General features: G+C 38.1%; 1 protein-coding gene across 1 annotated transcript in view; it reads right to left on the bottom strand.

The window, feature by feature from the left end:
• The window catches only part of Efcab13 (EF-hand calcium binding domain 13), a 129,952-nt gene that overhangs the window by 72,910 nt on the left and 29,647 nt on the right, over positions 1-27,395 (bottom strand). The window contains exons 10-14 of the mRNA XM_059270740.1: positions 15,133-15,876; positions 12,723-12,860; positions 9,984-10,055; positions 6,559-6,702; positions 5,044-5,118 (exon numbers count right to left, since the gene is read on the bottom strand). Coding sequence (XP_059126723.1) covers positions 5,044-5,118; positions 6,559-6,702; positions 9,984-10,055; positions 12,723-12,860; positions 15,133-15,876 — 1,173 coding nt within the window. The remainder of the gene's footprint in view (positions 1-5,043; positions 5,119-6,558; positions 6,703-9,983; positions 10,056-12,722; positions 12,861-15,132; positions 15,877-27,395) is intronic.

The following is a 27,395-nucleotide window of genomic DNA, read 5'->3' as shown; positions in this document are numbered from 1 at the left end:
TTTCTCAGTACACTCAAGGGTCTCAGTACCATCCTCAATACCAAAAAAAAAAAATTTTTCCTTGAATTTTAAATTTATAAATGTCTGAGTTCCCAAACATTTCAAAAAACATTAAGATTTTATTTTTCATTGTGTGTTTATGTGTAGGGGTACAAGTTTGCATGAAGGTACCCACATACAACAGAAGATGTCAGATCCCCAAGGAGTTGGAGTTAAAGGTGGTTGTGAGCTGCTCATTGTGGGTACTAAGAACCCACCTTGGGTCCTCTGCAAGAGCAGCAAGCATTTTTGACAGCTGAGGCACCTTTCCAGCCCCATGTTCCCATTTTTTGTTTTGTTTTGTTTTTCAAGACAGGGCTTCTCTGTGTAGCCCTGGCTGTCCTGGAACTCACTCTGTAGACCAGGCTGGCCTCAAACTCACAGAGATCCTCCTGCCTCTGTCTCCTGAGTGCTGGTGTTAAAAGTGTGTACCACCACCACCCAGCTCATGTTTCCAATTTTTAAAAACAACGAATCAAATAGTTTTTGCTTCCTGTCTTTCTCAAAGTTCTTCGCTATCTCCTTCTTTCTATAATGAAAGTTTTGTTTTTAGTATAATTTTAAGCAAGAGAATGAAATTATCTTCTTATAGATTACAGAAAGACTACCTTGCTGTAATACAAGAATGGACTCCCTGGAAAATCAGGCAGGAAAATTCTGTAGAGGTTCAGCAACAAAGATGCTGGTGGCTGTGACAGAGTTGATACTATGGAGATCTGAGACGGCGACAAATCAGGATGTACTTTGAGAATGAAGATGTGTTCAATGAATTAAATGGAAGGCTGAAGAGACTGGGACCACCGAGTCCTGAGAAGCTGAGTAAACAGTAATATGTGTACAGTTTGCCACGGGAAAAGCAATCTGCTGGGGAAGAGCTGGAGATGATCTGGGAGTCAGAAGAGAGAGGGGCAGTTCAAAGCAGTAAGGTCACTCTGAAAGAACCTGCAAGAATGGGGCCCAGAATGGAGTGTGCGGGCATGCTGATATTTAAAAATCAACCACCAAAGTAGCAGCCATTGAACAAGACCAAGATGTAAATGCTGATAAACTGGCAGTGGGTAGAGAGGACTAGGAGCCAACACTGTCTTGGGTACCAGAAGGAAAACTTTCCAAGAAGTAACAGGGATTAAAAGGTTAATAAGATGAAAATGAAAATTTGACTTAGCAAAATGCACTTTAAGTTTTATAGAAAGTTAGTGTGGAATAATGCATCATTTTATAGGAAGGACTGAGGCTGGGGATGTAGTTTAGCTGTCAAGACTTGGACCCAATCCTACCACCAAATAAATAAATAAATAGTTCAACAAAGAGAAAAACTGTAGATTAAGAACACCAAGATTTTCCTTCACTGCAGCCATGAAACATATTTTTATACCAAATTTTAAGACACCAATAAAAGTATCTGGGAATGGCTAAGCATCTTGGCACATGTCTGTGTACCTCCAGCACCCAGGGAGCCACGGCAGGGAAATCACCAGAACCTAAGTTGGGGAGTTTAAGACCAGCCTGGGAAACATAGGCTTCATCTCAAACAAACAAAACAGCCTCTGATGGATGAGATGAAGCGGGGAGTGTGGCATTGGGGCCAAAGTGGGAAAGCTGATTAAGGATGACTCTTCCCTGTGGGTCTGCAAGTGATGCAAAGCTCAAGGGGGGAGCACCAAATGACAAAAACAAGTAAGAAATGTTAACTGTGTGTGTGCTCATGGGGTGGTGTAGTGTGGAGCTTAGGAAACACAGCTTTATCTGAGCTCTGTCTAAGCTAGTGTGTACCAGATACATGGCATTAAGCAGGCCTAAGATAAGGAGAACTCTGTACCTTGGTTTTCTCTTCTAAAAAAACATTATAGCGTTAATATGGGAATCCATGGGGTAATGAAAAAAATTAATAGTAGTGCATGATAAACACTACTATTTTGAGTAACAATAACACAATCATTGTAATTACTATTATGTAGTACATATAAGTCTATTATTACAACTGAAATGTTTACAAAGTCTTTCTATCTGAAAATTAGGACTAATGTACCTTCACTACTTTGGTTTGTTGGTTGGTTGGTTGGTTTGTTTGAGATAGGGTCTCCTTATGTAGCCCTGGCAATCATGATACTCACTACATAGAGCAGGCTGGCCTTGAACTTACACATAACTACTTGTCTCTACCTTCCAAATGCTGGGACTAAAGATGTATGCCACAATAGCCTGCCCTTTGCTACTTTTTTTCAGGAGTTTAAATAGAGAGCTTGAATTCTGCCTCAGAACTAGACTAGGGAAATTTTTTCTGATCATTTAAAGCCCCAGATTAGCATCTGTGACTGTCAGATATCCGCATAACACTAAAGCAAGATTCAGCATCAGAGTGGCATGGTTCATTATCCTTACGAGAAAATTGTTTTGTCAGACCATAACCTTGCTTATTACAAAAAAGTCATTTCCAGGAAATTGAAATTTTATAAATGAAAAGAAAAACTTGAAACTTTTAGAAGACACTGGGAAATACCTTAATAGGATCAAACTTGAGATCATCTTCTGTTTTCCATGTGAAGGCAAAGTCAGAAGCTAAGCCAGGATAGGACCGGAAGTTGGAGAGAACAGGGATTGTAAACAGTTGTTTCAGAGAGTGGAAAATTAATGGTAGTCAGACTCATGCAGAGCAGGGAGTTTCACTGCATGGGTTCCAATGAAGTACAGAAAGGCTAGGGATTTCAGGGTATTGTGTAAATATGTATCAGACAATTTAAATCAAATAAGCAAAAATGAGCGGAGACTGACCTAAAGTACATGGGGAAACCGACTGAAGTCCACAACATAAGGAATATAGAACCAATAAGAAGATAGGCCCCTGTATTGGGTGAGCTAGCTGAGGCAGTGCTAGAGGGCTCGTCCAGGTAGTTACCATGAGGGAAAACTGGCAGGCTGACCAAGCCAGTTACCACCCAGGCCCAAAACCAGAATTATGAGTTGGCCCACCCCAACATCCACCTCATCTATGAAATTGTTGGGGGATGTGAAGGGGATGAACCTACGGATCCAAAACAGCAGAATCTCCATGACACAGGACAACAACAGGTCAGCCAAGAAAAACCCCAGTAAGAGCCCATTATCAGTGGTATAGCGGAAGCCAGAGGCCTGAGCCAGACAAACGGCTTGGGGCAATGAACCCTTGCAAGTAAAGATGAATGGACTAAAGGGTAAACTGTGACTCAACAGGCTACATTACAGCTTCAAGACAAGATTCTTTTCCTTTTTTTCTTTTTTAAAGTTTTTGGGTCTTCTTTTAAATTTTGTTTTGTTTTGGGAAGGAGGTTGCAAGGGCAGAGGGAGAAAAGTAGGATTGGAATGCATAATATGAAACCCACAAGGAATCAAGGGAAGAAAAGAAAGAAGATAGGACCTGAGCAATCTGCTGAAAATGGAAAAGTGAGCGTAAATATATATCTATAATATTAAGACTTACAAAGAAAATAAAACTAAATATATGAATGAAAATATACTATGCAATTGTCCTATGAAAAAATTTAACTTCCATGACAGAAAATCCTAAGGAAAAAATGAAATGGCTGATAATACAAATAATCTCTTCATCTTTACCCATGATGCAACCTAATACAGAAAAAAACTATTTATAAACTAAAAATAACTCTTAATTAAAATCCAGTACCATTCAATATATAAGCACCAAATAACATAACTCTAGCCAAAATGTTTAAAGTACTAATGTCAGTCCATTAAAAATAGATAGTTATTGTAGTGGTATTGTGTTCCCCAAAATATTGTGCACCCTAATAAACTTATCTGGGGTCAGAGACAGAACAGCCACTAGATACAAAGGCTAGATGGTGGCACTCACACCTTTAATCTTAGCACTCCAGAGGTAGAAATCCCTCTGGAACTCTGTGAGTTCAAAGCCACATTGGAAATGGCCAGGCATGGTGACACACGCCTTTAATCCCAGAAAGCGAGCCTTTAGTCCCAGGGAGTGGTAGTAGAAAGCAGAAAGGTATATAAGGTGTGAGGACCAGAAACTAGAAGCATTTGGCTGGTTAAGCATTTGGCTGGTTAAGCTTTCAGGCTTTGGAGCAGCACAGTTCAGCTGAGATTCATTCTGGATGAGGACTCAGAGGCTTCCAGTCTGAGGAAACAGGACCAGCTGAGGAATTGGCAAGGTGAAGTAGCTGTGGCTTGTTCTGCATCTGATCTACCAGCATTCACCCCAATAACTGGCTCCAGGTTTGTTTTTATTAATAAAGACTCTTTAAGATTCATGCTACAAGTTATGGACTGGAGAGATGGCTCATCAGTTAAGAGCATAGCATGTTCTTTCAGAGGACCTGAGTTCCGTTCCCAACACCCATGCCACCAACTCACAACTACTTGAGACTACAGCTTCAGGGGATCCAACATATGCTTCAGGCCTCCAAAGGGAACCATGCTCATGTGCACATACCCAACCCTCATCCCAGACACCAACATACACATATAATTAAATATTGTTAAATAGAGGTTATAACTTTACTTTTCTCTATGCTGAGTTTCACAGTACCAAATACTAGCTCATATTAGTTTACTGACAGCTTAACATAAAGCCTGGTCCATGTGCATAGTTCTTGAATGTTATTAAATAGGTTAGAATATTGAAAGACATGCTGAGAAAACAGCTGAAACCAGAAACTCTTCATATTAGTTTTCAGATTCTAAGTAGCATCGCTTTCTCAGAGTGAGAAGACATTCCAATCCCCCTCCCCCAAATAGATGTGATACACATGGTTCTGCCCACAGTAAGTATGGAGGTCAAAGACTATAATAGCTCTATAATAGTTATTCTGCACACAGTAAAGAAAAGATTACAGCCACACTTAGCAGCACAAAGTCAGGCAGTCATTGCCTGATGGTCTGTCAGATGACTAATTCTTTCAGTATCTTATAAAAGCCTGTTATCTTTGAAAATCTTTCAGACCACCTGGTCCATGAAAAGCACCAAGTGTCAGTAACTTTCATACGTACATAAATTTTGAGAGAAGCATTCCGTGTTGCTCATCATGTTATCAATAAATTCTTTTAAATTCACTTGTTTTGTTTCTAAAGAGAAGAGACACATTTTCTTTAATATCTTCAAGTATTAAATTATTATGACAAATATTGAATTATGTGAAGATATAATTATATCCATCATATAATACTAATCACTAAAATGTATGTTTTTGGGGAAAGGCAATTCAATCTAGAAGCAAAAATCAAACACTTAATAGAAAGTTGTTCAAAATAGTGCACAGTATTGTAACTTTTAGTATATGTTACCTGACATCTCATTTTTGTCCATGTGTACTCGTGAATGTCTGAATATCTTCTGTTTGTCTTGCCTGTACCACTCTCACAGACACTAGTATAATTGCAATAACTTTTCAAGAAAAGCAAGTCTACCTTTGCACACCTGGTCCAGGGGTGTTTTAACTATTCTTGGACATTGTTCATTCACACAAACATTAGAATTGGCTCATAAAAGCCTGAATTTTGTTGGAATTTCTTTAGACAAACACATTAGAGAAATGACAGTCTTCGTCTATGGCCATAGAACCCTCAGCATTCCCAGATCACAGCTCATCCCAAAAGCTAAATAGCATTGAATGGAAGAACTGAACTGAATGAATAGGTTCAGTTTATGAACCTATTGCACAGGATATGGTCCCACTCAAATCTTCCTTTACATCTGAACCAACCCATTGGCATAGGACATGTTCTCATCAAATCATCCTCTATATTCAAACCAACCTATCGGCACAGGACATGTTCCCATTCAAATTATCCTCTGAACCAAGTCATATTTTCTCTATACAAGTTTTACACAGATATATGTTTCTACTTCTTTATTATGATAGTTTTAAAAAATACAACTAGGCCGGGCGGTGGTGGCGCACGCCTCTAATCCCAGCACTCGGGAGGCAGAGCCAGGCGGATGTCTGTGAGTTCGAGGCCAGCCTGGGCTACCAAGTGAGTCCCAGGAAAGGCACAAAGCTACACAGAGAAACCCTGTCTCGAAAAACCAAAAAAAAAAAAAAATACAACTAAGGATGTTATAATGAATTCTCATGCAGTATCCTTAAAATCAGTCATTATTAACTCAGCTGTTCGTCCATATGGAACCCCACTATAGGCCACCACTATCTCTCCCTTAAGGAAAATTCTTGCTCAGTTACATGGGTACTAAAACCCCCATTGGTAAGCCTTTAATGTGAGTTGAAGGCTTTGACATGAGGAAGCCACCTTTGTCCTTTCAGTGCCTTGTGTCCTGACTTCCAGCTGCTTGCTTTGTCTTTGCAGCTTTTCCTAGGGAAAAGTATCTGAAAAGACTATTAACCCCGGCAATATCTAGATGACGATTTTCAAGCATTTAATTGTACTTTTGAACTTTCCTTTATTGACTTAATACTTTTTCTAACAATAAAATCATTATTGTTATAATAAAAAACAATAAATTCATTATTCTGAGAAGAATAGTTTCCTTGAAATTTTATCATTTACCATCAACTCCTGTTAATTCTTTGATCTTCTCTAGTTCTGGCTTAGGAAGGTAAACTCCAAAATTTTGAAGACAAGTGTCTAGATCCTCATAAGCAACATTTTCATTCTGAATTTTATTAGCACCCTCAATGGCATCATTCAATGCTGGAAATAAATTTGTTCATATTAGAATTAAGTAAACTTTAAACCAAAAAAATACAAGTATTAAGATGAACACTAGGTCCAACATTAAACAAAAATACAAATCCCTTTAGACATGTTGCATACTAACTGCATAATAAGAATGCTTTAAGAGACTTTTGTTGGTTTGTTTGGGTTCTGTTGTTGTTTGAGAAGGGGGTCTCATGTAGCCCAGGCTGACATCAAACTCCTTTCGTAGTTGAGGACAACCTTGAACTTCTCATATTCAATCACCATGCATGGTTTCTGCAATGCTGGGAATCAAACCCAGAGCCATGTGTATTCTAGGCAAACACTCTACCAACTGAGCTGTACCTCCAGATACAAATTTTTCCATGCTAAAAATCAGTAAGTCTCAGAATCAGTCAAAAATATTCTACTTTGTTATGTGATTCCTATACCTAAGAAATGCCAACTTAGTCATATTGACAATATCACCACTGAAATTACATAGAAACAAAAATCTTATTAGAATGCCCTACTGAATTCAACAAGTTAAAATTCCTTGGTGGCTTATTTCATATTAGCAAAAAATTAGGCAGAAATCTTTCCATCCTTAATGAGATAGTGCTTTGTGGGAATGTGTAGTTTGGTCCATGGTAAATTCATTTAGTTTAATCTTCTTTAAATATAAATATGATTACTTAGAAATAATTATCCTATGTATCTTTTATAATACCTTAAAATCTATACTTTATTAATATGGACAATGTTTCCTTCATTAAATATAAATTGCTAAATTTGTGCTACAGTGAAAGCATTCCTTTTCTTTTTTTTGAGACACAGTCTCACTATGTAGCTCTGGCTGTCCTGAAACTCACTATGTAGACTAGGCTGGCCTTAAACTCAGAGATCTGCTTGTTTCTGCCTCCTAAGTGCTGGGATTAAAGGCATGTGCCATTATGTCTGGCTATTCTTAAAAGAAATTCTTCCAAAATATCCAGGTTTGCCTACCCCCATCTCTTTATGCTGGGATTTTGTCTAGCTTGAGTTTGCAGCAGGTCCTGTGTGTGCTGTCTCATTTAGGGCTGAGCATTCCATGGTCTCTTACTCTCTGTACTTCTCCTAGCTAAGCTTCTATTGGCAATTGATAGAAGATTGGAAAGGGAGAGTCAATTTTCTTTAAGAGTTGGTTGCACACGCTCCAGTAGAAGGCTACACACCTGAGAGTATATGGCAGTGTCAACTACATTTGGTGAGTATTTTTTAAAAGTGGACACAAAGTTGGGTGAGTAGAGAGGTGGGGGGATCTAGGAGGAATGGTAGAAGAGGCAAATATGATCCAAATACATTATATGAAATTCTCAAAGATCTAATAAAAGTGAGAAAAAAGAAATTTATAAAAAAAATCAAGCAAACATTATTGTGTGTGTATAGAAATATATGCACAGTTTTTTAAAGAGGTTGCTAGGCCAGTGGCAATCAACACAGAGAACAACTGGCCAAGATGCAGAGAGTAAAAGACTTCAAAATGCTCAGCCCTAAATGGAACATGTACACCACATGTCCACTTACCAAGACTCAGGGATTATTGTGGAAGAAGAAAGGGAAAGAGTATAAGAGCCAGAGGCAATGGGTGACAACAAGAAACAGTGTTCGGGACACAACTGAGCAGCGGCACCCATGAACTCAGGGCAGTTGCAGCAGCATGCATAAAACCTATCAGACCAAATCCCATGGAGATAGAAGCTAGGCACACAATCCCACCCTTAGCCATGGAGCTATTGACAAAATGGTAGCTGCTAGGGCAAGGAGACACAGTTTTCTCTAAGAATGTAGTTCCTAGTGAGATGACCATGGAATACCACACATCCCAAAATACTTGCCCAACACAAATTGGTCTTAAAAGTTTTTTTTTCTTTAAGGAAAAAAAAAGGACACAAAGTCATAGGTAGTGAAGCAGAGTTGATCTGGAAGAGTTGGTGGGGGGATGAATATAATCAAAACACATTGTATGAAACTTTCAAAGAGCTAACAAAAATTTAAATTTTTAAGTAGGAGAGGTATTGTAAATCATCTGAAGAAAAAGTGAGATCTGAAAAAAATAACACACATGTACACTGGAAAAAATTAAATAGGTTTTCTCAAATTTAAGATTCAAATAAAGTATTTTATTTAATATTTTAATCTTGTTTAAAAAACTATTTGTATAAACAAAATAATTACAAGCAAAAAACAATAACAAAATGAAAACAATACTGGATGGTGGTGACCATTGCACAACTCTATAAATTTACTTGAAAATCAGTGAGTGGATCAATATTATGTATGTAAATTATAGCCTAATAAGTGCTTCATAAAATGTTCTAAAACTAAATTATATCAATATTTCATTCAAACACGTTCTTCATGAATAGTTGAAAAATCAAAAAACTTCCTAACCAATGGGGCTAATTACCCATTTGCTTTCCTTGCTATCATTGTATTACTGGGCCTCTGTGTAGCACTTTGAGTTTATAAAATTCAGATGACAACTCTATGAGATGAGCAAGTTAGTTATTGTTACCTATGGGAGGCCAGCTCCCACCTTTTAAAGGGGTCCTATGAAGAAGAGAGAAGAAGAGAGAGGAATAAGAAACTTTTAGATTGAAAGATAGCAGAGAGGAGACAGACAGAAACACAGGATAGCTTCGGGAGGACCTGGATCAAAATCTACTGGCCCCTTCTGTCTCTTCAAAGGGCTTTTTTATAACAATGCCAAGGGGTGGGGCATTGGACCTCCCCCTTGCTAGATCAAAGCATACCGCCCAGGCAAGTGCAGAATCTTCCAAACACCTGGTAACCACACCCATGGTCCAATCATCCCTTTATGCAGCCCTACTGGGTAAAGCAAGCTCAGATTCTCAGATCCTGAGTAAGTTCTCACTAGGAAACCTCTGTGGGTCTCTACAGTTACCCTGAAACAGGAAGTTCTTACATGCTGACTGTTGACTCTAAGAGTCACAGCAGCAGTAAATGTCTACCCCAGGGGCAGTGAGTGTCCATCTCAAAGATATGTACAGTTCTTCTAGTTTTGCCTTAGTTTTGTTTCATTTTGTGCTCCATCTGTTTCGTTTGTTTTGGAGACAAGCTATGTAGCTCAGCCTTGAATTTCCCATTCTCTTGCTTCAACCTTCAAAGTGTGGGAATTGGAGAAGTATGCTCCGCCATGCCACACAGAAGCAAGTTCATGGTGATCTATTCAATCTTCTTTTCAACCTAATTGCTTTTCCTCCAAGTCATTTTAAATCAAATTTTCTACCTACCATCATATTCGGGAATATTATGCTCCTTGGAGACTGCCATAATAAAGTCATCTAAATTCACCATTCCACTTTCTGTAAAATAAAGAATTTAAATTACACATTCTGACATATTTTACATTAGAAGTATGTTTTCATTTTTATTAAATTAAGAGTAAAAACTTACTTGATCCTTAATTTCACCGTCCTATTTTGCCTTCTCTTTCCTCCCTCTAAACCTTCCCATTCCTGCTCTCCTTCAAATTCATGGCCTCTTTTGTGTTGTGGAATACTTTAAGATGTGTTACATTTGTTTATGCTGTGGAACATTTGTTTAATGATGCAAAGATGTGTTGCATTTGTTTAACTCTGTGTAGTTGTGTTACTTTGTCTGTCTAAAACACCTGATTGGTCTAATTTAGAGCTGAATGGCCAATAGCTAGGCAGCAGAAAGGATAGGCAGGGCTGGCAGGCAGAGAGAATAAAAAGGAGGAGAAATCTGGGAAGAGAAGATCGAGGAGAGCAAAAGAAGAAGAAGAGGAGGACACGAGGGGCCAACCACCCAGCCACACAGCAGCCATGGAGTAAGAAATAAAGAAATGTATATAGAATAGTGAATGATTAAAGCCCAGAAGCAAAAGGTAGATGGGATAACTTAAGAAAAGCTGGCTAGAAATAAGCAAGCTAAGGCTAGGCATTTATAAGTAATAATAAGTCTCCGTGCATTTATTTGAGAGCTGGGTGGCAGTCCCCCAAAAGAGTTAAGAGTAAAAACAACCAACAACAATTTTGTTTATTAATTATTATTGCATGCATGCATACACACACACCTATTATTTTAGTAACCACTGGAGGCATCTTAGAGCCATAAACTAACTAATCACCAAGGACACAAAAATAAGTAAGACACAGTCCCTGGTTTTTTAATAGTTATTACATGCAAAGGACTGGATTGGATACTAAGATTTGACAAATATGAGAAAAACCAAAGTCCACATAGCTGGACTATAAGAAAGTTGAGGAGTCAATTTCAAACCAAGGTGAAAAGCCAGTCAACATGGTATCCATTAAGACATCTTGACAGTATTAACCAGCACTGACCAAGTGTCACACTCCGACCCCTGGGATTCAGAGGTCTGATTCACTACCAATTTTTAAATATAATCCCTCCAATAGCAATCACTCAATGGTGCAAAGGGTTCAATAACTTCTCTAGCACTCACTCTTATACATTTTGAAATCAAATTTTCTTCCTATTTGCATTAGCTAAGAAATTATGCCCAGACTCTGAAAATTCACTTTTAATGTTAAGTTATTCCCAAGTCATTCTTTCAAAAAAAAAATCCTTCTTTTCTCCCCAGATGAGCTTCTAGAGTAGATAAGTCTTAGTTACTGATAAAAATAACTCTATAACCTCAGCTAAAACTCTTAGTAACAGTAGATATGTAGCCTGAACTGGCCACCTCCTGTGATCAGGCAAGACTTCCAATGGAGGGATTGAAACACCAACCAGCCACACAACCTTTGACCTACAGTCTGTCCTGCCTATGGGATGTGCTGGGATTAGTGACCACCCCAATTGTCATCAAAGAGCCTTTATCCAGTAACTGATGGAAAGAGATACAGAGACCCACAGCCAAGCATTAGGCTGAGCTTGAAGAATCCTGCTGAAGAAATTAAAGAAGGATTGTAGGAGCCAGAGGGGTCATCGCACGAAAACCACAGAAACAACTAACCTAGGCTCCTAGGCGCTCACAGAGTCTGAACTGACAACCAGGGAGCCTGCATGGAACCAACCTAGGCCCGTGGGACATATATGGGACAGTTATGTAGCTTGGTCTACTTGAGGGACTCCTAACAATGGGAGCAGGGGCTGTCCCTAACACTTTGGCTGGCTTTTGGGAACCTATTCCTCATACAGGGTTGCCTTGCCCAGCCTTAATACAAGGGAAGTGCTTAGTCTTACTGCAACTTGATATGGCATACTTTGTTGATATCCATGGGAAGCATGTCCCTCTCTAAACAGAAATAGAGGAGTGAATTGTGAGGAGGGCAGGAAAGAGGGGAGGTAGGAAGAAAAAATGGAAGACTACAAGAGAAGGGAAACTGCAGTTGGGATATAAAATAAATAAATTTAATTTTTGTAAAAAGAAAAAAACTCTAATATAAAAGCCCTCTCAAGAAGGAAAAAACTTAAGGGTCCAACTGCTACCCTAAGCCCTAGCTCCAAATGCCTCCTATGCGTAGAACCTTCAGTTATTTCTCCTCGAATCTGAGCTACTTGCATAGAGGTTTTTGTAGGCCTTCATTGACTCCCTGACTGCTGCAGCTAGCACAGCACCTGTCCCCACTTGAGAAGACACAACAAGGACAGCAACGTGGGGCCTTGCCGAAACAAGGTCTAGTTTCCAGAGCAACCGGGAACTCAGACTTCACAGGCTTTTTTGTTTACCTTTTTCCACTCTCAAGTTTCTTTTTTTCTCCAAGTGTGAGGTGTGTAGGTGGTAGAGTGGTGTGTGTGTGTGATCACACACTGCCATGCCTGCTCAGCTTTTATGGGGCTAGAGGGATCTGAACTCTGATCCTCACAGTTGAACAGCAAGAGCTTTATCCACAGAGCCATCTCCTCAGCCCCCATATCTGTTCTTTCTTATGCTTTAGAATGGCCCATTCTGGCCCATTCCGCAGTAAGAGAAATTCCCCCCAGATTTTAACTCCACAAAAGTATTCACTTTCTCTAGTTTAGAGTTAGCAAGTTCTCACCAATTTTAGTAGTCTCCGGCACAATTTTCTGGAAGTCTTTGTCTGATAAGGTAATCTCTACCACGGGTAAAACAGACAGAAGTTCCTCTGGTGAAATGTAATCTCCTTGAAGCTTACTGATAGCATCCTGGACACTTTCTAAATACACAGAATGCAAAATGATTATATGTATCTAAAACAATAGTGGTTACCAAAATCTTTTTGTTGTTTTTTTTTAACATGTTTTGAGACAAAATCTCACTATGCATCTTAGACTAGACTACCACCCTCTACACAGCCAGTCTGGCCTTGAACTCATACACCTACCCTGACCTACCGAGTGATGGAGTTACAGGTATGTACCACCATGTACAGCTGGTACCTAAAATCTTGAATAATCAGAGAACAGGTTTCATCTACTCAATTCCGCTAACAGATGAATTGCTTTTTCTGTTATCTTATAGTTTTGCTTTTATATCAAGCACAACACTGTTATAATTCTACAAACTCCTCTTCAGAAAAGCAACCTGTTCCAGTGACCCAGGCTGCTTGCTTCTGATTAAAATATAGTTCAGGAGTCCAAGACATCAAACCATCAGTGTATTTTGTTTAAATTCCAGAACCCCATGCACAGTTTTAAAAGTCCTTTTCCCTCCAATAAACTGATCCTACTATGCTTTGAGTACATACTTTCAATAAAAATCCTAAAGGCATATATACATGGACAGTATCACTTCTATGATATTCAATAAGAAATGTATAGCCTGAATTTACTCTAAAGAAATATGAGGAAAAGTCAAAACGAGGAGTATTATACAAAATAACTAGTCACTACTCTTCTAGTGTCAAGATCATGAAAGGCTGAGAAAACATTCTAGAATGAAAGACTAGGGTCACTTGGCCACTAAATGCAGTGTGTAATCCTGGGTCAGTTTGTGATCAGAAAAAGGACGTTCCTGAGACAACTGATAATATTTAAATAAGGTCAAATGTCAGTAAGTATTGCTATATCAATGTCAATTTCTGGATTTAGATCTTTAGGCCATGGATATATAAGATATTAATTAACTCATAGGGAAACCAGGTGAAGAATATTTGGGAATGTTTTTCACTATATTTGCAACTGTTGTGAATGTAATGTCAGTTTTAAATAAAGGTTTGTTTTTTTAATTTAATCATGGAGGCAGTCACATCAAATAGAGTCCCTGCTACTACTGCTATTTTTAGGGAAGTTATTCCTACCAAACAAATGATTCCATTCTTCCTTACATACAGAACATGCTTCAGAAGTAGTAGGTGACATCATTTGATTTAGTAATGCCAGGTAGGTAGACATCATTGGCTTGGGAAAGCCTCTTCCACTCACTGACTAAATGTTTACTACTCTGCTATTCTGTAAACCCAGAACTTTCCGACCTCACAGTCAGTAATAGCAGCCTAGTACTAGAGGAATCAGAATGAATGCCCTAGTCTTCCTTAATGTCATATTTTTTCCTCAACTAAGTTATTTGAGCTACATGTTAGTGTATGAATCATCTAATTTTGGGTAATCCCTTACTTTAACTACTGCATTAAATAATAAGTGTATTTTTAAAGTTTCTTTAAAGAGAGCAGACATGATGGAGTAACTTCAGCAGACTGTAAGAAGTGCACAAGTAAGTTCCATACAAGGTATTTCTGGGATGGAATCAAAACAAAAAAAGGAAATCATTAATTATCTTTGATGAGGGCCGTACAGCATTAGATGCCTAAGAAGTATAGTATTAATTGTTCTGTTTTTAGTATTTTCCATCAATAAGGAATAATACCTGACATACCAGGAATATCTTCACATATTTGAATTGTAGGACTCTAACAAAAATTTTACAGATTTCCTACATATTAAAATAAATTACCAAAAAAAAAAAAACACCTTCTATTCTCTCTCCCCCCAATTTCTCTAACAATTTCCTCTCTCCTCTCTCTCTCTCTCTCTCTCTCTCTCTCTCTCTCTCTCTCTCTCTCTCTCTGTGTGTGTGTGTGTGTGTGTGTGTGTGTGTGTGTGTTGTGGGATTGGATATGGACATGTGTGCATGTGAATGTGGAGGTCAAAGGTCAACCTTGGTGCTTGTTTCTCAGGTGCCATCTGCCATGTTTTTTGAGACAGAGTCTTTCACTGGCTTGAAGATCTTTGTTTTAGGCTAAGCCAGCAAGCCATCAAGCTCCGAAGATCCACCTGTCTCCACCTTTTCCCAGGAATTGTCACCAAAATCACAGAATTTTATCCACTGATCTGCATATCAAAAGTGGTGGTTACACAGGCTGACAGCTAAAAGGTTAACTATTCAGGAAAAAAAAAGTGTAAGTATTCAGTGATTGACTCGTGCCCATTTCTGCAAAAACTGAAACACTCAAGAACCCGGGTCCTGACAGGTCTGTGGTACTGACTGACCTAAGGTACTATTTACAGCTTTTTCCTTAGGTGAAACTGGTTTTAGGGAGCTGGACTGCTTTCTCACAGTTAGCTTCTCAAGTTTTGGGATGTTAGCAGTGTCGCTTTTATCCGGAAACTTAGAAGTATCACTTTTATCCAGAAACTTAGAAGTATCGCCTTTATCTGGAAACTTGGAAGTATCGCCTTTATCTGGAAGAAACTTAGAAGTATCGCTTTTATCCGGAAACTTAGAAGTATCGCTTTTATCCAGAAACTTAGAAGTATCGCTTTTATCCAGAAACTTAGAACTATCGCTTTTATCTGGAAACTTAGAAGTATCGCTTTTATCCGGAAACTTAGAAGTATCGCTTTTATCCGGAAACTTAGAAGTATCGCTTTTATCTGGAAACTTAGAAGTATCGGTTTTATCCGGAAACTTATCGAGGCTTGAAGTACTCTTCAAGATAGATAGCTTAGACTTTGAATCTTGACTCTTTAAGGATGGTTCCTGAAATCCCACATGATCGCTGTCAACCCTGCTTGAGAATCTTTTTGTCTGTAAGGAAGTTTTTGATCGTTTAAATTCAGGCTCATTATGTTTCTCCAAGGATTTACTGTGATACTGGAAGGGAGGTACATTCAGCTTTTTTGATGTGAGAGGTTCGGACAATCTGGAAAATGAACTGCTTTTCTTCTTAGGTTGCACATGATGTCCTGGTATATTTGATAATCGTTTACTTGAAGTGGCTTCATCCATAATTGCTAAGTAAGAGAAATAGATTCTTTTATTTGTTGATTTCATTTATCTGTATGATTTGTACAATATTTCAAGCAAATCAATTAAGTCCTCATAGAGGCCAATCCAGAAATTAGGAATTGCTTAAATATATAAATAAGGCAAAGTTTAACAAAGTTGAAAGGGCTGGTGATTAAATGATCAAGCTATTAACCAGTATAATCTTAGAGGTTATTATATTTCAATACATTCACTCAAATCTATTTAAAGTTAAAATAAAATACTCTGCTGAGCTGCATTGTTCTCTACTTGGTAATTTAGAGAGATAACGGGCTAGAAAGGTCATACAGTTAGAAATACCTTCACTGTAAGTGTGCAAAACTATAAGAAGATGCAGAAGGGAAGCTTTGTTAATAAAGTTAAAATCCAAATAATTATTCTCATGAATACTCTCAATGTCTATAGGCAGAAATAATCTCATATAAAGTCACAACTCTAGAAAATATTAGAAAATGAAATGTCTGGAGTCACAACTTCATTTATAAAACTCCATGTGATGGTTCAGAAGGATATCTTATGTATGAAAATACACTTTAAATTATTTCAAGAGTTTTAATACTTGCTCCTCAACACAACTCTTATCTGCTATGGGATAATGTGTCACTGTGATTGGTTTTATAAAGAGCTGAATGGCCAATAGCTGGGCAGGAGAGAATGGGCAGGACTTCTGGGGAGACAGAGGAACTCAGGGTTAGAATCTAGGTGCATAAGAGATACCAGAGAGACACTGAGGAAGTCAGACATACAAGATGGAGGAGAGGTAAAGAGCTATACGGCAGAACATAGATTAATAGAAACAGGTTAATTTGAGTTATAAGAGCTAGTTGGAAACAAGCCTAAACTAAAGGCCAAGCTTTTATAATTAATAAGAAGTCTCCATGTCATTACTGGAAAGCAGGCAGTCCTAAAAAAAAAAAAAAGTCTGACAAGAAAGACTCAATACATTTGGTGCCTAAAACATAGTGCCTAAGAAAGCTGAAAAAACATTCTGAACATGGGGCCAGACACAACTTCCTAGTAACTTCAGTCTTTCATTCTGTCCCAGTGCTTGTGATGTACAGAGGTGTGGCTCCTTTAAGAGACCCTGCTATGCAGCTCAGCACTTAAATGGCACACTACTAGATAGAATGGGAGACTAGATAGAAATGCCTGCCACAGGATGAAATCAAAAACTTCTCAGAGCTGGAGCAGATAGACATGACTCCAGGCCATGGCCCACAGGCATGAGGCTTGACTCTCATCTACCTAAAGTGGGCAGAGCCAGCAACCAGCACCATGTGCTAAGCAGAGCCATGCAGCAGGTAACCTAGCCACCACCTAACCATATAAAGTTTGGCTAAGCGGTCAGATAAATGCTGCAGACACAGAAAAAAAAAAAAAAAAAGCCAGGTCCAGGCTTTTTCAGAAAACCTCTGAACAGGTACAGTATGCCTGAAAATGTGCTTAGGTGCTGAAGAAAGAAAAGAAAATGGGTGTAGAGAGTCATAGAAAAATAGTTCACAAATAAATTCTTTAAAGAATAAGCCATGTAAGGATGGGAAATATACAGGTAGTCTGGATCCTGTACGGTGTTTTGTTGACTTTGAATTTTTTGAATGTTGATGAGTGAAGGGCAAACACTGCTGAGAGACACTGGATTGCAGAAAAAAAACTGCTAATTAAAACAGCCTATATATTTTAAGGATGTCTTAACTTCAGAGTGGAAGTCAGGAAATGTGTTACATTAGGGAAGAGGTTACACCTTTGTTTCCACAGGAAACAAAAAGCTATGGATTCCTTCAAAATTAATAAAGATCAGATTTGATTGGGGGAGATCTCCCAAAAATCTTGGTTGCAAACATAAAGGAAGAAATCAAGAAAAACTACAAGACCAATGACATATAAGCTGATCCCTCTACATGGGAACAGCTCTGAGACTGGATGAGACATGATAAATCTTGTTGGCTACACAGTCCTTATGATAGTTTGGTTATACAGTCCAAACATACTTATAAAGTTGACAGATGCCTTTTATCTGCTCAAACATAGAACAGAAAATTATCATTAACTGATTTGGACACTGCACATTCCATACTTGTGCTAATGGGGATATATATGTTACGTTTAAAAGTTTGTATGTTTTCAGAAAAAAAGAGACCATCCACCAATGAAGACAAGTAGCCCAGGTGGGTGATCCAGCCTCTTAGAATACCTTTGGTGCAGTTTCCTCAAAAATCTGCTTTCATAACAACTTCAAAGCTGCTAGCTAAGATGGTCCAGCCTTACAGACTACTCCAGCCAGGACTTCAGATAAGCCCTGCACATTCCCATCACACAGAGACTGAACAACAGCCAGCTCTCCCAGGACTTGACCATTACCCCAATTTTCTCAGGGTACCCTAAAGATGCCATCACCTCCAGACAACAGGAAGCATGTCTAGAGAACACAACACCCACATTCCCAAGAGATGAGGTGGGTGGTTTTTGTTTGTTTGTTGGGTTATGGATGTTTATTATCATTTAGGTGGGGGTGGTTGCAAATTGTTACTGGTCATAGAGAAAAAAATTTAAGCAAAGGAGGTTAGATTCAGGGATCTCTTTCTGAAAAGGAAAAATGGGGATATAATAATGATAGGATAAAAGGTAGATTATTGAATCTATATTTAGACTAAAAAGCAATAACTAGTCTCAAATATTTCAGATTAGTATAGATTTTTGTATATTGATACAAGTCTAAAGTTATTTTTGTTACAATATACTATATATATGCTTCTACTCTTATTTAAGGTATTGTACCTATGCAACTCATTTAAAAATGTAATGTAGGCTGAAAGCACTGATTGGACTAAGAGGTGAGTCTTTGTTCTCATAGTGGAACACCCCAGTTTCTAGGCTTTGGGCCCAGGAGCACAACCCTGTGCCCCCACACCACCACCTACTGCAGTCCCAATATCAGGCCAACAGGCAGGTCTCCTGCAAGCAGGCCAGACTACCACCATCCCCCACAGGAGCTTGTAACCTACAAGCCCCACCCCATCCCCAAACCTACTCACCTTCCAAGACTGCAGCTGCTCCCTGAAACACAGATCCATTAGCATCAATTGGACCAAGAGCTTCCATTGGACCAAGAGCTCCGATTGGACCAAGAGTATCAATCAGACCAAGAGAGGCTCCCTCAGACACAGACACTGCTTGCACCAAGTGGAGGAAGAGATAGGTAGATGCCAATGCAAAAATACAGTCAACTACATAAAAACCAATATGGTACCACCAGAACCTAGTGGTGCTACATCAGCAAGACCAGAACATCCCAACGCAGAAGAAACAGAAGAAACTGACCTTAAAAATGACTTTAAGAAGATGATAGAGGCCTTTAAAGAGGAAATGAAAAATTCCTATAAAGAAATCGAGGAAAAGACAAACAAAAAAATTGGAAGAAATCAACAAATTCCTTAAAGAAAGCCAAGAAAACCAAGAAAAAGCAATTAAACAGGTGAAGGAAACAATTCAAGATTTGAAAACTGAAATAGAGACAATAAAGAAGACACAAACTGAGGGAATGCTAGAAATGGAAAATCTGAGTAAACGAGCATGAACTACAGATGCAAACATAACCAACAGAATGCAAGAGATGAAAGAGAGAATCTCTGGTGTTGAAGATATGATAGAAGTAAGAGATTCATCAGCCAAAGAAAACTCTAAAGCCAACAAAGTCATAACACAAAATATCTAGGAAATCTGGGATACCATAAAAAGATCAAACCTAAGAATAATAGGGATAGAAGAAGGAGAAGAATATCAACTCAAAGGCACAGAAAATATATTCAACAAAATCATAGAAGAAAACTTTCCCAACCTAAAGAAGGAAATGCCTATGAAGATACAAGAAGTTTACAGAACACTGTAATTGTTGATCAAAAAAATAGACTGGATCAAAAAAAAAAAGTCCCCTTGCCACATAATAATCAAACCACTAAACATACAGAATAAAGAAAAAATATTAAGAGCTGCAAAGGGAAACGGCCAAGTAAAATATAAAGGCAGACCCATCAGAATAACACCTGAATTCTCAATGGAGACTCTGAAAGCCAAAAGGTCCTGGACAGACATTATGCAGACACTAAGACATCATGGATGCCAACCTAGACTATTATACCCAGCAAAACTCTCAATCGCCATAGACAGAGTAAACAAAATATTCCATGATAAAACCATATTTAAATAATACCTATCCACAAATCCAGCCCTATAGAAAGCACTAGAAGGAAAAATCCAACCTAAGGAAATTAGATACAGCCATGAAAACACAGGCAATAGATAATTCCACATCAACAAATACCAAAGAAGGGAAATATACAACACTATCGCCAAAAAATAACAGGAATTAACAATCATTGGTCATTAATATTCATTAATATCAATGGTCTCAATTCGCCTATAAAAAGACACAAGCTAACAGAATGGATATAAAAACAGGATCCATCTTTCTGCTGCATACAAGAAACACACCTCAACTACAAAGACAGACACTACCTCAAAGTAAAAGGCTGGGGAAAGACTTTCCAATCAAATGGACTTAAGAAGCAAGCTGGAGTAGCTATCCTAATATCTAATAAAATAGACTTCAAATTAAAATCAATCAAAAGAGATCGGGAAGGACATTACATATTTATCACAGGGAAAACCCACTAAGATGAAGTCTCAATTCTGAACATTCATGCCTCAAATACAAGGGCACCCACATTTGTAAAAGAAACATTACTAAAGCTTAAATTGTATATCAAACCCCATACACTAGTAGTGGGAGACTTCAACACCCCACTTTCACCAATGGACAGGTCTGCCAGGCGGAAACTTAACAGGGAAATAAGGGAACTAACAGACATTATGACTCAAATGGACTTAATAGATATCTACAGAACATTCCACCCTAACACAAAAGAATATACCTTCTTCTCAGCACCCCATGATGCTCGATCACAAAGCAAATCCTAACAGATACAAAAAACTGGAATAACCTCCTGTATTTTATTGGACCACCATGGCTTAAAGTTAGATTTCAACAACAACAAAAATTACAGAAAGCCTACAATCTCATGGAAACTGAGTAATGCCCAATTGAATCACCAATGGGTCAAGGAAGAAATAAAGAAAGAAATTAAAGATTTCCTAGAATTCAATGAAAATGAATGTATAATATACCCAAACTTAGGGGGCACTATGAAAGCAGTGCTAAGAGGAAAATTCATAGCACTAAATGCCCACATAAAGAAGATGGAGAAATCTCACACTAGTGACTTAACAGCACACCAGAAAGCTCTAGAACAAAAAGAAGCAAACTCACACAGGAGGAGAAGACACCAGCAAATAATCAAATTGAGGGCTGAAATCAATAAAATAGAAACAAAGAGAACAATGCAAAGAATCAACTAAACAAAGAGTTGGTTATTTGAGAAAATCAACAAGATAGACAAGCCCTTATCCAAATTAACGAAAAGGCAGAAAGAAAGCATCCAAATTAACAAAATCAGAAATGAAAATGGAGACATAACAACAGACAATGAGAAAATCCAGAGACTCATCAGGTCATAATTCAAAAACCTGTACTCCACAAAATTGGAAAATCTAAAAGAAATGGACAATTTTCTGAATAGGTACCACATACCAAAGTTAAATCAAGACCAGATAAACAATTTAAATAGACCAATAACCCCTAAGAAAATAGAAGTCATTAAAAGTCCCCCAACCAAAAAAAGCCCAGGACCAGATGGTTTCAGCACAAAATTCTACCAGATTTTCAAAGAAGAGCTAATACCAATACTCTTCAAATTGTTCCACACAACAGAAACAGAAGGAACATTACCAAACTCTTTTTATGAGGCTACAGTTACCCTGATATCCAAACCACACAAAGATGCAAAAAAGAAAGAGAATTATAGACCAATCTCCCTCATGAACATGAGTGATGCAAAAATACTCAATAAAATATTGGCAAACCGAATCCAAGAACACATCAAAAAAATTATTCACCATGACCACGTAGACTTCATCCCAGGGATGCAAGGATGGTTCAACATATGAAAATCTGTCAGTGTAATACACCATATAAACAAACTGAAAGAAAAAAAACCACATGATTATCTCATTAAATGCTGAAAAAGCCTTTGACAAAATCCAACACCCCTTCATGATAAAGGTCCTGAAGAGATCAGGAATACAAGGAACATACCTAAACATAACACAGGCAATTTATAGCAAGCCAACAGCCAACATCAAATTAAATGGAGAGAAACTCAAAGCTATTCTACTAAAATCAGGAACAAGACAAGGCTGTCAGCTCTCCCCATATTTATTCAATATAGTACTTGAAGTTCTAGCTAGATCAATAAGACAACAAAAGGAGATCAAGAAGATAGAAATTGGAAAGGAAGAAGTCAAGCTTTCACTATTTGCAGACGATATGATAGTATATATAAGTGACCCCAAAAATCCTACTAGGGAACTCCTACAGCTGATAAATTCCTTTAGTAATGTGGCAGGATACAAGATTAACTCAAAATAATCAGTAGCCCTCCTATATACAAATTATAATGGGCTGAGAAAGAAATCAGAGAAACATCATCCTTTACAATAGCCACAAATAATACAAAATACCTTGGGGTAACTCTAACTAAGCAAGTGAAAGACCTGTATGACAAGAACTTTAAGTCTCTGAAGAAAGAAATCAAAGAAGATATCAAAAAAGGGAAAGATCTCCCATGCTCATGGATAGGTAGGATTAATATAGTAAAAATGGCAATCTTACCAAAAGCAATCTACAGATTCAATGCAATCCCCATCAAAATACCAACACAATTCTTCACCAGACTTGGAAAGTACAATACTCAATTTCATATGGAAAAACAAAAAACCCAGGATAACTAAAAGAATCCTGTACAATAAAGCAACCTCTGGAGGCATCACAATCCCTGACCTCAAACTCTACTACAGAGCTAGAGTAATAAAAACAGCTTGGTATTGGCATAAAAACCAACATGTAGACCAATGGAATTGAATTGAAGACCCTCATATTAATCTACATACCTATGAACACCTGATTTTGGACAAAGAAGCCAAAACTGTACAATGGAAAAAAAGAAAGCATCTTCAACAAATAGTGCTGGCATAACTGGATGTCAACATGTAGAAGATTGCAAATAGATCCATATCTGTTGCCATGCACAACACTCAAGTCCAAGTGGATAAAAGACCTCATCAGAAATCCAGTTACACTGAACTTGATAGGAGAGAAGTGGGAAGTACTCTTGAACACATTGGCATGGGAGACCACTTCCTAAATATAACACCAGTAGCACAGACACTGAGAGCAACAATTAATAAATGGGACTTCCTGAAACGGAGAAGCTTTTGTAGGGCAAAGGACATGGTCAATAAGACAAAATGACAGCCTACAGAATGGGAAAAGATCTTTACCAACCCCACATCTGACAGAGGGCTGATCTCCAAAATATATAAAAAATTCAAGAAACTAGACATCAAAATACCTAACAATCTACAGAGCTAAACAGAGAATTCTCAACAGAAGAATATCAAGTGGCTGAAAGACATTTAAGGAATTGCTCAACATCCTTAGTCATCAGGGAAATTCAAATCAAAATGACTCTGAGATATCATCTTACACCTGTCAAAATGTCTGTGATCAAAAACACTAATGACAGCTTATGTTGGAGAGGATGTGGAGCAAGGGGAACACTCTTCCACTTTGGTGGGAGTGTAAACTTGTACAGCCACTTTGGAAATCAGCATGGTGGTTTCTTAGAAAATTGGGAATCAATCTACCTCAATACCCAGCTATACCACTCTTGGGGATATATCCAAGGAATGCTCAATCATACTACAAGGACACATGCTCAACTATGTTCATAGCAGCATTATAGCCAGAACCTGGAAACAACCTAAATGCCCCTCAACTGAAGAATGGATAAAGAAAATTGTGGCACATATATACAATGGAGTAATACTCAGCAGTTAAAAACAATGACGTCATAAAATTTGCAGGCAAATGGATGGAACTAGAAAATATCATCCTGAGTGAGGTAACCCAGACTCAGAAGACAAACATGGTATGTACTCACTCATAAGTGAATACTAGATGTAAAGCAAAGGATAACCAGACTACAACCCACAGCTCCAGAGAAGCTAGCTAACAAGGAGAACTCTAAGAGGGAGGCATGGGGGTGAGGGGGAGCAATGGAGGGTAGAGGATGGGGGATGAGAACATAGGGAAACGGGATGTTCAAGCTGGAACTGGGACAGAGTGGGAGAGCAAAAAAAGAGATACCATGATAAATGGAGATATCATGGGATTAGGGAGAAACAGGGTACTAGGGAAGTTCCCAGGAATCCACAAGGATGACCCCACCTTAGACTACTAACAGTAGTCGAGAGAGTGCTTGAACTGGCCTACTCCAGTAATCAGATTGGTGAATATCCTAACTGTCATCATAGAGCCTTCATTCAGTAAATGATGGAAGCAGATGCAGAGATCCACAGCCGGACACCAGGCCAAGCTCCAGGAGTCCAGTTGATGAGAGAGAGGAGGGATTCTATGAGCAAGGGACATCGAGATCATGATGGGGAAACGTACAGAGACAGCCAGGCCAAACTAGTGGAAACTCATGAACTGTAGACCAATAGCTGTGGAGCCCCCATGGGACTGGACTAGGCCCTCAGGATAGACAGTTGTTTAGCTTGAACTGTTTAGGGGGCCCCCTGGCAGTGGGATTAGGATCCATCCCTGGTGTATGAGTGGGCTTTTTGGAGCCCAGTGCCTATGGTGGGACACCTTGCACAGCCTTGGTGCAGGGGGGGAGGACCTGCTTCAACTGAATGTACCAGGCTCTGCTGACTCGCTATGGGAAGACTTGCCTTGGAGAAGGTGGGAATGGGGCATGGGTTAAGGGGGAAGGCTGGAGGGTAGGAGGAGGGAGGACAGGGGAATCTGTGGTTGATATGTAGAATGAATAGAAAATCTCTTAATAATATCAAAAATAAATAAAAATTTTAAAAAAGAAATAAAAAATATAATGTAAAGTTCTAGTCCTTGAAAGCTATTATCACAAACTATTTAGAATAATTAAGAAATAGAGGTTAGTAATTAGTCATCTATAACAATCAAACTTGTAGTCATGTTAAGTATGTTTTCAAGGTCAAACAGAGATATATTTTAGATAAAAAAAAGTGATCTTAAAACACTTCAGAGACCTACAGAATATAGAATTTAAGATGTTTTAATAACATAAGGCTTCATAACAGTGAGACACATCTGCTCCTGGCAGCACCAGTTACTTAAAAAATGGATGATGGGTATCAAAGAACCTCCATATGGAGTTTGCTTTCATTGTGGCAAATTTAGCCACTGGGCAAGAAAATGCCCTTGCCTTGACTGCTGACAGTATATGCTCTACAAATTGGACAAGCAGGACACAAAGGGAAGTAGATGACAAACTCTGCCAAAACAAGGTAGGACAGTCCTTCAAAATTCCTGCTTCACAGAAAGTCTGCTAGATATTCTAGGTCTATAGGTCTAAGATGGATGCCCAAATGTTGCAGAGGAACCTTGGGTGACTGTCCAGGCAGTCAGATATCGCTGTCATTTCTATAGTTTTAGAAGTTGCTTGCTCTGCACTTCCTGTTTACTCAGGTAATATTTTATCCTTCTCAGGTCTCTGATGATGTTGAAGAATAGATATAGTTTTACAGTTTTCCTTGTTACCAAACTTAGAAAAGAAACTTACATAGGAGTTATAAAGTTTATAAGGTTGAAAAACATAAAAGCTTAAATTGTTTATCTAAGAAAATGTTTTAAGGTCTAAAAAGATATTTTTAGGTTGGTAATATAAGTTATAATAGAAAATGGTTAAGTATAAAACATTGGATTCATGAAGATAGACTAGATAATAGAGTATTTTCTCCAAATTTGCCAAATACGAATGGACTGGACATTGTGCATGTAATTCTTACTTGGTAATTGTTCTTATTGTTTATAGTTTTACTGTGTTAGAGTTAAAAACCTTTCCTTTTTTAGACAAAAAGAAGGAAATGTTGTGGGATATTTGTATTTGTGTGAAGATGTGTCACTGTGATTGATTTAATAAAGAGCTAAATGGCCAATAAATAGGCAGGAGAGAATAGGCAGGGCTTTTGGGGAGAGAGAGAAACTCAGAACTAGTATCTAGGGGTGCTAGAGATGCCAGAGAGACACTGAGGAAGTCAGACTACAGAATGGAGGAGAGATAAAAAGCCATGTGGCAGAACATAGATTAATAGAAACATGTTATTTTGAGTTATAAGAGCTAGTTGGAAACAAGCCTAAGCTAAAGATCAAGCTTTCATAACTAATAAGAAATTTCTGTGTCATTATTGGGAAGCTGGTAGTCCCAAAGAAAGTCTGGCAAGAAAGATTCACTACATCTATCAGATTGTCAAATGCCTACAAATCAGAGAAAATACAATTTGACAGAGCAACAATATAATCTTGAATATGAAGCCATTTCTTCTTAAAAATAGAAACATTTCATAGTTTGATCTGTATGAGAATAATCTGAAGAAAATGTTTAGGTTCTAAATTTCTAAAAGTCATTAAGGATGATGGTATAAGTCTTTAGCTCCCACCTAATGAGGAGAAATGGGTTATAGTAAATTAATAATTAAATCTTTGAAGGTTGAAGAGATGATTCAGAGGTTAAGAGCATTTACAGCTCTTGCAGAGGATTCAAGTTTGACTTCCAGCACATGGTGGCTCACAACCATCCCTAACTTCAGTTCCAAGGGATCCTACCTACTCTTCTGGCCTCTGTAGGCATCAGGCATACACTGATGTACATACATTTATGATAGCAAAACACTAGTACATATAAAATGATATAAACTTTTTAGAAAATCTTTGAGACTTCTACTTTGAAATTTGGACCATGTAAAATAGCCTGCCTGTTATCTGGATAGGCTGACTACCATCTCCTGCCTGTTATCTGGATAGGCTGACTACCATCTCCTGCCTGTTATCTGGATAGGCTGACTACCATCTCCTGCCTGCTATCTGAATAGGCTGACTACCTTCAAATGGCTTTTCCACAAGTCAACTTGGAAAAGGTCCTGTTTCTAGTAAAGACATCAGCATAAAGCAACAAGAAGCATGAAAATGATATAACACGACCAAAAGAAGACAATAATCTCTCATTATCTGACTCCAAAGAAATGTAAACATACAAACTGTCTGACAAATATTTCAAGACAAATTTTCATAATACACAGAAAACTAACTCTATTCCACATGAAAGGTAATATTCAAAATTACAAATTTAACAGAGAAATTCAATTTATAAAAATAAGAAATCTGGAACTTAAATGTAGTGAATGAAATGAAAAATATAACAATGTAAAGCAGAGCAAATCAACTAGAAAAAAATCTCAAAGACAGAAACTAAAATATGCAATCATAAGAACA

The sequence above is a fragment of the Peromyscus eremicus genome, chromosome 8a, assembly GCF_949786415.1.
Source record: "Peromyscus eremicus chromosome 8a, PerEre_H2_v1, whole genome shotgun sequence".
NCBI lineage: Eukaryota > Metazoa > Chordata > Mammalia > Rodentia > Cricetidae > Peromyscus > Peromyscus eremicus.
The sequence above is the reverse complement of the archived record's forward strand: the minus strand, read 5'-3'. Positions and strand labels throughout refer to the sequence as shown.